The 14,456-nt window shown below is 44.6% G+C and overlaps 1 protein-coding gene across 1 annotated transcript in view; it reads right to left on the bottom strand.

The window, feature by feature from the left end:
- Positions 1 to 11,627, bottom strand: part of KCNK5 (potassium two pore domain channel subfamily K member 5) — a 39,227-nt gene extending 27,600 nt beyond the window's left edge. Inside the window, exons 1-2 of the mRNA XM_033144584.1 lie at positions 11,509 to 11,627; positions 10,930 to 11,177 (exon numbers count right to left, since the gene is read on the bottom strand). Coding sequence (XP_033000475.1) covers positions 10,930 to 11,115 — 186 coding nt within the window. The 5' untranslated portion in view covers positions 11,116 to 11,177; positions 11,509 to 11,627. The remainder of the gene's footprint in view (positions 1 to 10,929; positions 11,178 to 11,508) is intronic.
- Between the last annotated feature and the right edge of the window lie 2,829 nt (positions 11,628 to 14,456).

Raw genomic sequence — 14,456 nt, forward strand, 5'->3', positions numbered from 1 at the left:
TAACATGTAGCCAGCTACCAAGTCTTGATATGATTGCTACAGAAACTTTTTGAAATGCTGTTATCATTCTTACAAAGGCACAAGCAGGCTAGTCAAATGCCATGTTATATATGATATATAGATCTTCAAGTAAAGAACTTAGGTTCAGGTTATCAGGGAGCTAACCTGAAATGCCAGTGATCCAATTCTATTGGCGTATATCCTAAATTTTGACTTCCATATACAAAACAGAGTTAAACACTCATGGAAAGGAGCTTTCTCACCTCCCTCTTCCCTCTACAGCACCTTGGGGGGCTGGGGAACCTGAAGATTGTAGGAAGAAGAAGAAGAAGAAGAAGAAGAAGAAGAAGAAGAAGAAGAAGAGGAGGAGGAGGAGGAGGAGTTTGGATTTGATATCCCGCTTTTCACTACCCGAAGGAGTCTCAAAGTGGCTAACATTCTCCTTTCCCTTCCTCCCCCACAACAAACACTCTGTGAGGGGAGTGGGGCTGAGAGACTTCAGAGAAGTGTGACTAGCCCAAGGTCACCCAGCAGCTGCATGTGGAGGAGTGGAGACGCGAACCCGGTTCCCCAGATTACGAGTCTACCGCTCTTAACCACTACACCACACTGGCTCTCTCTTTAGGAAGGAGCACCTAAAGTGAATATATTAAGTGTGGAGCGGGAAGCTTTATCTATTAGAAAAAGAAATCCAAGTAGGTTGTAACTTTTCGATTTAAACAACTTTGACTGTGTCAAGACAGACCCTGCCCTCAGTTTACAGCCTGCAGTAAAAAGCAATGGTTAGTGCTGGGCAGAATATGTTTTACTTCTCTTTTTAGTTTTGCATCATGGTTAGTCCATCACATTTAAGTGGAATATTCTGTGGCATTGAAGAAAGTCATTGGTCATGCCAGCTGAAGCTGATGGGAGTAGCAGTTCGCAGCAGCTGTGGCAGCCAAAGGTTCTCCAAAGGTTCCCCACACTTCTCTGCATGCACACACCAGTTTCAACATAAAAGCGATCTTATCAGGGTGAGTATGCTGATGAAAGTACAGTGGTACCTTGGTTCTCAAATGCCTTGGTACTCAAACGCTGAAAACCTGGAAGTAAATGTTCCGGTTTTCAAATGCTTCTCAGAAGCTGAACGTCCTATTGTTTCCAGGGTGCCTGCACCAATCAGAAGCTGCACCTTGGTTTTCAAACATTTCGGAACACAAATGGACTTCCGGAATGGATTAAGTTTGGAGTTTTTGTTTTTGCTATTTATTTTGTGTTTTTGTTTTTGAGGCTTTTTTTTTTTTGGATAATTTGGTTTTGTGACTGTGTGGAACCCAGTTCAGCTACTGATGGATTGATTGTGTGACTGCAGAAATGGATAAAAGCCCGCCATCCAAACAATGACTATCATCAGTGCAGCGAAGAAGAAAAATGAATTTTAATTTTTTATCATCTACAATACTGTCTTATTTATTTTATAGTACAGTACATTGATTATTGCTTTCATTTTATGGATCAACGGTCTCGTTACATAGTAAAATTCATGTTAAATTGCTGTTTTAGGGGTTGTTTTTGAAAGTCTGGAATGGATTAATCCGTTTTGCATTACTTTCTAAGGGAAAGCGCACATTGGTTTTGGAACGCTTTGGTTTTGGAATGGACTTCCGGAATGGATTAAGTTTGAGAAGCAAGGTACCACTGTACAGTAAGCCCTATAAAGTGTTTCAAGTGTACTATTAGAACCAAGCCTTGCAGTGACAAGTGAGCTTTGCAATTTCCTTGCATGAATATAAACACAAAGACTGCATATGCACAAGGACTGTGCCACCGTGATACTGTACCTTAATGCAATCACATCCTCTAGTTATTAGCATACCACCAGCCCCATGGTGGAGTGCAGTATTGAACAGTCTTGCTTTTAGAAGCAGGTTATGCCTGCAGGATATACTTCTGCGCTCAGAACTTCAGGCTTCACACAAATTGTTGCTGCTTTGTGGTTGGGTTTCATATGACAGGCCTAGCTGCATGTGCTGATAAGCCATTCAAGAACTAACACAACCTGCTCTTACTAAGATCTGTATTAGATGCAGGCAGCTAAGAAAGGCAAACGTGCCCTTGAAAAATATGGTCTGGAGGAGGCATTTTGCCGGAAGCAGCAAATTTCTACTAATTGCTCTCTTTTCTCCCTGTCCTCAGTTTCTGTAGCTTTTACATCTGCTTAGTACAAAAATAAATAAATGTTACCCCTCCCCAACTCAACAGTGCAGGAAACGGCTGTCTCTAACTTCTTTCTTTTAGCCAAGTTTGTATTTTCAGGAACCACTGAAAATGTAACACCCTTCTTTTGAAACAAGTGCAGCTGCAAGTGCTGTTGCATCATAAAGCCTGAAACTGGATCGACTCGATGTGTGGGCCAGAAAAAGGAGAGCAGCTGTTAGGACTTCTGTCCAAGTAAGCAACTGTCCATACTGGACGAGGTCTGGATATGCATTCTTAAGATGTCTGTAAAATGGAAGCTTGGCTACTCCCTGAGCATTTCATGTTACTACTACTATTAAATGATTGACCTTAGCTGTACATCTCAATTGGAGAAAATATGCAATGCTGCTGCATGTATTCAGAGGTGGATTTAGGGGAGCACGACCAGTTTGCCCACACTGGGGCAGAGCTGAGAGGGCGCCGCAACAGTGAATTATAGAACGTATGTTGAGAGGCAGAGGGGTGCCAAATTTTGGCGTTGCACAGGATGCCACTGAAATTTGAAAGTCCAAAGTCTGCCACTGATACATTTCTGTATGGGGTGGGGGACATTAAGTAAAATTGGAACTATGTGTCAAAGTCTCTCTGGGAGTTTTGACAAAATAGCTAGGTCCAAGAGTTCATGAGCTTGTTAGTTTTGGATGAGGTTGCATTCCCTCCCCTCTGAAGGAACGGCTACATAGCTTTCAGGTCCTCTTGCATTCATCTTTGTCATTGGAGGAACAAACAACCTCTGTGGCAAGGAGCACCTATCATCAACTTAGGCTGGTACACCAAGTATGTCCTTTCCTGAACAGGGATAGCTTGGCAACCACGGTCCATGCATTGGTATCCTCACAACTGCACAACTGTAATGTGCTCTCTGGGGGGCTTCCCTTCAGACTGGTCTGGAAACCGCTGCTGCTGCAGGATACTGCAGTGAAGTTTTAAAATGCAGTACCTGGATATGCACTTATTACATCTGTATTAAGGAAACTGCTCCTCTGGATGCCTATTCGGTACTGGACTATCTTCGGTGTGTTGTTACTAATACCTAGCTAATACCAAGGCATTATTCCTGAACAACTTGGGACCAGATTAAAGCAGATTTCAGGTAAATGAATAAAGTAAATAATGGATTGCATAGTGCAAATGGCAGAAATAGTGGTTCTCTCAGGCGTTGTCCTAGACCTGAAGATATCGCAGTAGTTCTTTCCAAGTTTCAGGAGGAGTTAATGTTGCTTCCATTCCACCAAGAGTGTACAAGATACTTACATCGCACATTTACTTGGATATAGATGCTGTGCTTCTTCTTCCTCCTCCTCTTCTTTCTTATGTCTTTTTTAAAGTACCCAGAAGCAAGTCAAGGGTGGGGTAAGAGACGGCTCTGGCGAAGATAGCATCCTGTTCTTTGTAAGAAGCCACAAACTTGTTGTTCACATTTAGGTTTAACTAGGCTTCCTGCAGCTGCTTCTCCCCACCCCAATCCCTTATCCAACTGGGACAATCGATGGTATGTATCTTGAAAGGTCATGATAGCCATTGTCCTTAATTCACTGTCTGAAATATAACTGGCTCAGCTCTTGGCCAATCTGCTTTAGTGTATGTCAGACAGAGGTTGGAGTGAGGGTATCAAAATAGTAGGAATGTAAAATGTAATATCGCTAGCCCTACAGACCTCTACATATGTAGGCTTTCCACTGAATATATCTACGCATCATGCATGAAAGGGGCTTATACTAGTCATGGGGTTGAGAGACAGAGCTTATCCAGACAATGAAGTCATGCTGCTACTCCATCCTTTTTGAGATAGTCCCGCAACTCTTAATTCAAATACAAGTTTTCATTCTATAATCAATAAATACAAAAGATGCCAGGAGTTATCTTGCTGACCTCCACTCTTAAAAAAAAAAAAACAAAGCTGGATGACTTGTGCTCCCATGTATGATAGGGGAAGCAGTCACACTCAAAGGAATAGCAAATTAGTTTCACAGCAAATTCTGTATTCATCTTAATTTACTTCAGCCCTTACACCCCCCTTGTAGGCAGGATCTTGATGTTCCAGTCCTAAATGGCATGTGCATTTAGGAAATAAGGATGTCCATGGCATTTGCTGGGCTACATAGAATACTGTGAACTGCCCTGTGATCCTTGGATGAATGGCAGTATATAAAATTCAATAATAATTATAATAATTTTGACAGCACTCCAAATTGCAATGGCCCACTGGCTGAGGATTTTTTTTCATTTGCTCAGCAACAATATAAATGCTTATTGAGTGGTGGGGGGGTGGGGGGGTAGGGAGAAAAGAAAGCCATTCTACAGCTTCTTGCTATAAACGAAGGTAGAAACATTCCTCAAAGCAAGTATGGCAGGAGCTGGGACACTTTCGCCCTCCAAATGTGGTTGGATTACAACTTCCATCATTCTTGACCATCGGCCATGCAAATTGGGACTCGTAAGGAGTTGTAGTCCAACAATATCTTGAAGGCCACAGGTTAAACACTGTTACTGAGAGTGTGGTGTGCCTGCTCCTCTCTTCTTCCTCCATCAGCAACAATGCAGATGTTAACATCTGTTTAATTCACATAGCAATATAACATGTAATCAAGATCTTGTTGAAAAATCAATTGGTACGTGACAAATGCTATAGAGAGAGGGAGGGGGAGAAAGAGGAAGGCAAGAGGTGCACAATTTCTAATTTGCGCAAGACACAGAACCAAGGAAATGATGCAACAAGCTACCCATGTTTCTGTGACTCAGGGGTTGTTCATAACATGAATAGGGTAATGTGCTTTAGTGGCACTTCAAGTGTCTGTGTCTGGAAATATGGAACCCAAAGTTTTCCAGCAATGACTGACGTCTACACATGAAGGCATTGGGGTGCATCCTCAACTTCCTGTAACTGTCTTTACTGCAGGGAAGAAAGCACTTTGCTTCCATTTTTTGAAAATAGGGTCTTGTCCCATTTAGTTTTTAATACTAGTTTGGCAGTTATACCAGGAAGGAAGAAAACCTGCTCTCAGCCAATTCCACTTTCCCAAGTTCTTAATAATTATTCAGGAAATAAAAATTCACAAGTGTCTTAGCTGTTTCACTCACCAAAGTGTGTAAACAGTTACGGGCTACTTATTTTTTGATGTTTGGAAGTATAACTCCTATTGGACACATGCTATGATTCTTGGCTAAACATTTTACACAATAGGGTAACAGGGACCTCTCCAATGCATCTTTGAACAACAACAAAGTAAAAAAAAAATGGCAAGCAAACAAAATTTAATGCAGGATCTGCATCTGAGTTCCAAGCTGATCAACTCCATCAAGATTTAACACACCCAATTAAGCCATTTTGCATGCATAACTATTTTTGTTTTACAGTCATAATTTTTATGGCTGCCTCTCACTTCAGCTTCACAAGTCAAAGTCATGTCAATACATGAGGAATCAGAGGCTGAGAGTTTTCAACTCTTTCAGAGGCAACATCTACAAAGGCTCCAGAGTATATTGCCAAAATACACGGACCTTCTCTCAAATCTTGAGGATTAACAGATCCATTATGGCCTAAGTTTTTGTGTCTACCTCCTCAGGCATTTGAACTACTATAATCAGTTGGAAGATGTGCAAGTAAAGGAACGAGGGGAGTTGCAAAGAAAAGGACATGAAATGCAAAGGGGTAGATTTTGTGATTGCAAAATGATGTGAAATGTAACAAATTATTTTGTTAAATTTCTGCTGCATGTATTTAGTGTTGAGCATATATTGCTTGATTGTAATAAAACATCTAAGCAGTTAGAGGGGGGGTAGCATTAATGCTAAGCTTAGAAATAGCAGCTCACATATCACCAGTTAGTATAGACTTGTCCCTGTAACAACATATGAGCTTTTTAAAAATTCTCAGCAAACTTACTTCAGAGTAATCCTCAGTGGACCCAATGGGAACAGAAGGTTCAATTACTACAATACAATGCAATGAATTTATGTGCACTACCATATACATGATTTGCATCACCCATTCTTGCAACCTCCCACTAATCCTCTGCATCCAGCCAGTCCCTGATACAGGGGTAAATATCAGATGTAACAGAAGGTATGGTTTCCCACTATGTGAATGTGTATCCAGTTTGCACATTTACCCCCTCCTTTCCCTTCCTTGTTGTGCCTCTGAGTTGGAGAAAAACTTTTGCTTGCAGTTTTTTTTTTAACAAACCACAGTTCCTCTGGATCCATGGAACTGTGGATTGTTTGTTTAGTGAAAATAAGCCAGAATTAAATCATGATTTCAGATCCTGGTTTGTTCTAACAAATGAAAAGCTTTAGTCAGGACATAACAGAGAACTGTGGTTAGTATAAAACACATCCCCTCATGGGTGCAAAAGAGGAAGCAAGCACAATGTTCACTGTGCTTTATTCATAAGTGAAGATCATTAAGACTGAATTAGGCCTATGTGTGTTCTAAATCATAATCCCAGAGCTGGTTCAAGCTTCTGCCTAAGGCAAAGGACAAGATGACACTCCCTATTCCATGTACAGAAGCTGGCTGGACTGGCATTTGAATTTTGCTTCAATGTTGGTGACGGAGTTACACCTGAGAGCAGTGGACTAGCTTAGTGTGCAGGGCAGGCCCCATGTAGTACAGAGCTCTGCCCTCTAACACCATACTGCCAGTCTCCAAGTTGGCTGCTTCATTGTGCTCAATGATAGAGCCAGCGCTGCACATTCATGGGTCAGCAGAAATCCACACTTCTCACTACTTCCCTCCTAGTCCGTGGAGTAGCACTTCGTGCGGCATAGCAGCATGATGGCTGCTGCAATGTCAGCAGAAGAAGTAGACTCAGGTCCCAAGAGAAGTGACAAATATCCCCTTAAACTGGGTATTTTATCTCAGTTGCATCCTCAGCAATGAAGAACACACATACACAGCCAAACCCTATTCATTTTTACTGAGATGTCAGTCCCAACAGGGCTTACTCCCAGCTAAATGCATGCAAGATTTCAGCCAATGAACATTTAGTTCATAACTTTGCAAAATTTCAAATTAAAACATGAAGAGCCCTAACTAAAAACAGGATACAAGAAATAGAAACCTGGCTTGAGACTTCACTGTAACAGAGGAAGTGGAGAGAAACAGGTAACAGTACATACAGGACAGAGTACGGTTGGGGAAAACCAAAGGCAAGTGGAAATTAATGAAGGGATTCAAGCATGGGCGTGGGCACAACATGAGCAAACGGGAAAAGAGATAGATGTACCAGCAGCATTTCTGAATTCTGCTGAAGAACTTTGAAACAGAAAGGTGAAGTTATAGCCCCTTGAACAGTAAGCCTCCGAAACGTTTGCTTATAGGAACATGTAGCAATGATTGTGCAAGATCAAGAAGAATATTCTGTGTGCAACATCCTATACATGGAAAGCTAATGATCATAGCTTTACAGTGTTATAATATTTGGTGACAGACCCCTCAGGCAAAATGCTGAGAGGTTATTTAGCTCAACGACTACACAAAACCCATTTGTAATGTTATGCAAGGCACACGACTAACAGTGTAACCAAACCTGAAATCTGAAAGAATGAAAAGGGAGTTAAATGCCAACAGGTTTTTTAAAATTTCCATCCCATGCTGAAGAGGTACTTTTCAGGGGTTTATTTTATTTTATTTTAATAAACTTGATTGATTTTCCTCTTAAGCCAAGCAACTAGTTCCTCTGAAAACTTTGAAGAAACCACCAGCTGCATGCATCATTCTTCCATGTGCACACAAATAACTTCCACTGAGCTGTGCAGTAGTTGAGTTTTTATACTGTGAAGTCTGTCAAGCATCCCCCCATGTGGTGGGTGTAGGGCAAGAAAATACAAGTCCAGAAAGAACAAGCAAACACCAAGTTTATGATCCACTGCCTTAGATGACAGTCACATCATTCACCAAGGGACTAACAGAGATATAGTTTCAGAAAGCTGAAAATCAATAGTGACAGCACAAAAGAATTTAAACCAAAAGGTTACTTAGCTCACCCTCACACTATAAAAGAGGGGTTTTATGTGATAACCATCGGCCATGACTAGCTCAGTTCACATTACGGAATGTTATCCCAGCGAATCCAGTGGTCAGAATATTTTCATTTTGACTTCAATAAAAGCAATGCTATATGATATCAATGAGTAAATTAATTGTAAGCCCATCCTTCCTTTTTTCAAATTGGAAAATTGGATCCATTCCATGTATCCCCAAAACAAGTGAAAATGGATAGACAGACCATGGAATACTCCAGTCATGCAGCCCGGGCTGTATAAATTGATTGATCCTTATTGCAGAACCCTCTACAGTTATATTAACTTCAAAGTGATGAAGCAAAGGAGGAATAAGATATATACCAATGACCCTTTCAGTGGAAGCCCCGCACACAGGCGTTTCACCTCCCCACAAATGGCTTGGGGGTGTGTGTGTCAGAAGAACCTCCAGAACAGTGCAGGGGGGTGGAATCATTCCATCTGGCAAACCTTCTGCTTGTGCAGATGGAACGTTTGTAATAGTGCACGTTTAATTCCACCCACAAACACTAAGAACATAAAGAGGAGCCCTGGTGAATTTCCTACCAATCGGCATCATCAGATAACCCTGGGTTCTCATATTAGGAGAGAGGGTAGAAATACTTCACACCATTATATACCTCTATCATGTGCCCCCTTCTGTACCATTTCGTCAGATGTTGCAACCTTCCCACATAGGACGAATGTCTCCAGGCCCTTGCGCATTTCCATTGCCCTTTTCAACTTCAGCAGCAGATGAAAGTGCTATGAATACGCCAGAAGAACAAGCTTTTCTAAAACACACACACACACACACACACACACACCACAGAATGCCTGTACCTTCCTGTATTTCATGACATTTTGGCTTCCCTCTTTTACAATTTTCCAGCTATACCTGTATATGTAATGCATGCATATATGCTAGTTATTATAACATCATCAATGCACACGGTGCTTTACATGGTACAAAAAGGGTCAAGTCCCTGCCCTGAGGAGTTTACAGTTACAGGAGTTTACAAAACTGGCAATGTTCCATGCATAGGGCAGACAAAAGCTGGTCTACAAAAGCCTATGCTGCAATAAAGATTAACCTTCAAAGGTGTTGCAAGACTCTGTTCCAGAACCAGTAACATGTCCACTGCTATACACTACTAGACATTCAGTGAGGATTCAACCTAAATGATATTTTATGCAGCTGCAACAAGAATCCTGCAGTTCTTTATTTTACTGTCTGGCCTCACACTCGGTGCAAGCCAGAGCTTAACAAAAGTGCCAGGCAAACTTTCCACATAATGGACCTTATGAAGCACATAAGAAGAGACAGGCAAACAAAGAAAGGGATCAAGGGCAGCAACTATTCAGCATCATCCTTTGTTTCCGGATCGCATGTGGCTCAATCAATGGGGCTCCTGCAAGTTGAGCTCTTTGAGGACTGGAATCTTTCTATTCACATTCAGATCCACCAGAGTATCCATACTGAGCTGATAATGAGAAAACATGCTAGAGAAGCTAGAAGTTGCAGGAAGGAATATTTCCCAGCGAATTAATTTAAACAGACGTTCACCTTTGAACTTTCAAGAGGAAAACATTCATGCACACGCACACAGCTCAGTTATCCAGCAGCAAAGCATGAAACAGGTGTTTTGCTTATTACTGTACAGTACAAGCCTTGCCATTCAAATATTGAAAGAAAACTTAAAACTGCACATTGTTTCAAGGACACATCACGAAGTTTCCCCCTCTCTCCCTGTTTGCACTCCCTTTCTTTTTATAATCTCTTCCACGCTTTTCAGCTGCCCACAGGCTTAAAAGTTGTACTGATAACATCTGCACAACATTTGAAAAAGAGGAAACGAGAAATTAAGCACCTGCTGCTGACACAAAACAGTACAAAATTGTGCTGGGCCTGCCCCTTAGGAAAGTCACATTAACAGCCACCAGCAACGTATGACTGAGGAGGAGTTTACAGAGCGGAAAGAGTGTGACAAACCAATTGAGTCTGAGCACTCTGGGGAAAGTCCAGTTCTTAAACGCTGCTTAAAAGATAAGCGCCTTTGTATGTTGAGAGGGTACAGTGAGAGAGCTCCAAAAAGGGGGGGGGGCAATGAAATAAAGACTGCTGTTACAAGTGAGCTTGGCGTTGAATGCCACATTTAATGTGCCCCCCCCCCCGCTTCAAAGAACGATTTGTTCTGCAAACACATACTCCCAACCTCGGATCGCTCCTGGTGTTCATCTACTTTGAATTTTGTTCATGCATTGTTAGGTTTGTGCAATTTAGGGAGGGAGGAGGTGCAGGGTTTGAAACGCACCGACAGAGCTAAACAATAACCCATGTTTCATTCAAATGGTTGGCTCCTTCCTCCAGGAGGAACACAATGATGTCCCCCGCGTTAAGTGGGGGGGGGTCGACTCTCTCTCTCTCTCTCTCTCTCTCTGTGTGTGTGTAGGTGGTATTTCCCCTTTTTATTTCGTGTGCGGGAGGTGTGCGTTCATGTCCTCAGGTGCCATTTGCTTAGGCTTATAATACAGAACTCTTTGAAGTCCTCAGCTTTGGAAGCTCTCGAACGTGACCGTCGGTTCACAGAAGGTGGACAAGCCGCCACACTCCAGCCCAGCCCAGCAACTTTTTCTCCATCGGATTTCTTTCTGAAGAGCAGCTTTTTCCCCCGCTCCCAAACTCACCTGCAGGATCTTGTCCAGCCCTTCCTGGCCCAGGCAAGGGAAATCCTTGAGGAGTTGCGTTTTCTTGTCCTTGTAGCTCTTCGTCGCTTGCTTCCAGTAAGGCTGCTCCAAGACTTCGAAAATCGCTGCTCCGATGGACAGGTAGAAGATGATCGCGGACGTGAGCAGGGGACCCCTGTCGACCATGGCGGCGCCCAGTGGGGGACGCTCAGCGACAGCGAAAAGGAGAGGCAACCGCGGGGATGTGCCTGGCGAGGGAAGCGGAGAGCAGACCTGAGCTCCCTCTGGAGAGAATGCGAGGGACTCTCACGCGCTCCCTTGCCTTAGCCTGCCTCTGCTCCCCACCCCTTCCTCCTCCCCGAAGCCCCTCTTTTTTATTTGCCTCTCACTTTTTCTCTGCTCTCCTCCCACCGTCTCCTCCTCCTCCTCGTCGCTTCCCCCCACCGAACCATCCGTTCTTCCGACGGTCCTCCTTTCTCTGCCTGCGTCTCTTTCTCCTCTCAGCTCCGGCGCTGTTTGAATTTGGTGCCCTTCTGCTCCCCCACTCCTCTCAACCAGCGGCGCATGCGGAGCCGTTACCGGTTGGCCGGTGGCGGCGGCGGCGGCTCCGTTCTCCCGCCTCAGAGACGGAGGCAGCGGGGAAGCTTCATTCAGTGCGCCTGTGTCCCATGTGGCGCGCGGACTCGGTGTCCCGGCGTGTTCGGTGGCAGTGGCGGTGGAGAGAGGGCACCGTGGCCGCCACGCCGCGTGCGGCAGCAGCCGTCTCTTTCTCAGCTTCTCCCAGCCCGCGCTCGGCGGCCCGCTCTCTCAGCACGGAGTGGCCCCAGCCCGCGCTGAGAAAAGCTATTTAGGAGCGGAGCACCCGCCCTGCGCGGTGCCAGCTCGTGGAATGGTCAGAGCTAGCTGCTGCCACCGCCTGGGCGGGGTGAGCTGCGCTCCTCCGCAGTTAAGCGAGGTGCTTGCTCTTACGTTGACCTGGGTGGGAGCCTACGTCAAGTCTGTCTGTCTGTCTTTCTTTCTTTCACTCTCATATTCCCGCCCTCCTAGGGCTGAGGGAAAGCTCGTTTTTTGTTGTTTTTTAAAGTGGATTTAGAAGTTCAAAAGAGTAGCCACGTTCGTTATCTCAGATAAAATGATTACTCTGGAGCTGAAGTTCATCTGTATGCTTTATGCCAGGGGTCCCCAAACTAAGGCCCAGGGGCCGGGTGTGGCCCAATCACCTTCTAAATACCGCCGTGGATAGTCCGGGAATCAGCGTGTTTTTACATGAGTAGTGCTTGTTTGTGGGGCATAGGAATTCGTTCATCCCCCCCCCACAAAAATATAGTTCGCCCCCCCCCACAAGGTCTGAGGGACAGTGGACTGGCCCCCTGCTGAAAAGGTTTGCTGACCCCTGCTTTATGCAGTGCTGGAAGAGGAACAATGATGATGAAGAAAATAAAATAAAATTTGTATAACATACTTTATTCACAGATGTCAGGACATAAAAATACAAAATAAAAACACAAAAAGTAGTGGGCAGGCCTGGTTCCCTTGGCAGCAATGCGTTTTGGTGGGGGCCTCCATGCTGCACCCCAGTCCTCCTTCCCCCACCAGCAAATGACAGAGGGCTATCTCCCCCCCCCCTTTCTTTCCCCTTTTCCTCTCAAGGAGCTCAGGGTCATGTACATGGTACTCCCCTCCTCACTTTATCCTCACCACAACCCTGTGAGATAGGTGAGGCTGGGAGGCTGTGGCTGATTTAAGGTCACCCAGTGAGCTAATGCTGGTCGCCCAGATCAGAGTCCATCGCTAACCACTGCACCATACTGGCTGCCAAATAATAATGGTGGATGGGGTTGCCTTCTTCTAAGCATAAGTGGGTTGACTTTGGCCTGGTGCAGCTTCCCAAAGAGAGAGAGTCCAATCACCTATGGCTGCTCGCTCACCCTCTGTCTCTAGGTGGTGGGTGACAGGCATGTTGCATCAGTGCAACTGACACCCAAAGGTTCTGCTTGCCCAGCATCTCTTACAAATTCAATGGTGGCTGGTGCTCATTGAGACTGGTGGCATGGGTGTAGTCAGGATTTATGTTAAGGGAGGCAGGCATCATGTTAGGGGGGGCAGAACCTCGGTTAGTTAAGCATTTTTATTGATTTGCCCATTTTAGGGGGACAGCTGCCACCTGCCCCCTCCCTTGGATATGCTCATGACTGGTGGGATAGAAGGCAGTGGTGCCAGCAGGAAGTTGGGCTAGAGCCAATGACAGGCAGAAACAACTGGTCCCCAGTTTTGTCCCCCAACTCCTCCTTGGTGATTTCTAAAATGGCAACATTGGGATGAAGGAGGGGGAAGCTGTCAGTCAGTGCCACTCCCCTAGACTGGATGTCAGTAAGAAGGCAGGTGGGGAGCTGGCTAAGCGCAGACTGAGATTGGCGGGGCAATCCCCCATTTGCCCCAATGAGCAAGCCGCTACTTCTTACAATCTCATAAGCACAGTTGTGGCAGAAAACTCTCAGATCCACGCACAGCTTCCCAAGTGTCCCTCGAAAGATTGGCAGCCCAAGCGTGCTTTAGCAGTTGAGTCAGTGCTGAAGCAACAGAAGGCTACAATCCTGTTCACACTTAACATGTTAGCAAGTCCCATAAATTTAGTTATTTGTACCCTTTTGGGGAAGGGACGTGGGTGGCGCTGTGGGTTAAACCACAGAGCCTAGGGCTTGCCAATCAGATACCGTTGCTCGGTCCCTGCTCCTGCCAACCTAGCAGTTCAAAAGCATGTCAAAGTGCAAGCAAATAAATAGGTACCGCTCCAGCGGGAAGGTAAATGGTGTTTCTGTGCACTGCTCTGGTTCACCAGAACCGGCTTAGTCATGCTGGCCACGTGACCCAGAGGCTGTACACTGGCTCCCTCGGCCAGTAAAGCGAGATGAGCGCCGCAACCCCAGAGTCGTCCGCGACTGGACCTAACGGCCAGGGGTCCCTTTACCTTTACCCTTTTGGGGAGCTTTGAGGTTGGCTCATTTTAGCCTCAGGACTCTGTGATGGCATATTTTCCATAGCTACCCAGTGAGCTTCGTAGATGGCACAGATTTGAACCCAGATGGTCTTGTTCCAAATTCAGCACTTCTGCGTAAACACAAATTGGAACAGCATGTAAGTATATCTTTAGCATGTCTGGATGGTAACCTGAATGTGTTAAGAGATAATGAGTAGAAAATGAGCCTTCAAATCCCAGCATGTATAGTCCAACAGAGTTTTGTTTCTTGGTCTAAAATCTCTCCCACAAATTATTTTTGTCCCCCTCCCACTGGTCATAATAAAAATAACGAGCATATCTAGAGTAATATTGTCTCACTTAACATTTGGAGGTAAGCATATTTTCCTTAAAGAACAAAACATGCTTGCTTTTTCTACCTCAATTTTTCAGAGGGGTAATCATATTAGTTTGTAGCAGCAAAACTAACTGAGTCTTGTGTCTTGTGGCACTTTTAAGGGCTAGCCAGTTTTATTATGGCAAAAGCTTCCACGGACTAGAGACCACTTCA

The sequence above is a fragment of the Lacerta agilis genome, chromosome 3 (genome assembly GCF_009819535.1).
Source record: "Lacerta agilis isolate rLacAgi1 chromosome 3, rLacAgi1.pri, whole genome shotgun sequence".
In the NCBI taxonomy this organism is placed as follows: domain Eukaryota; kingdom Metazoa; phylum Chordata; class Lepidosauria; order Squamata; family Lacertidae; genus Lacerta; species Lacerta agilis.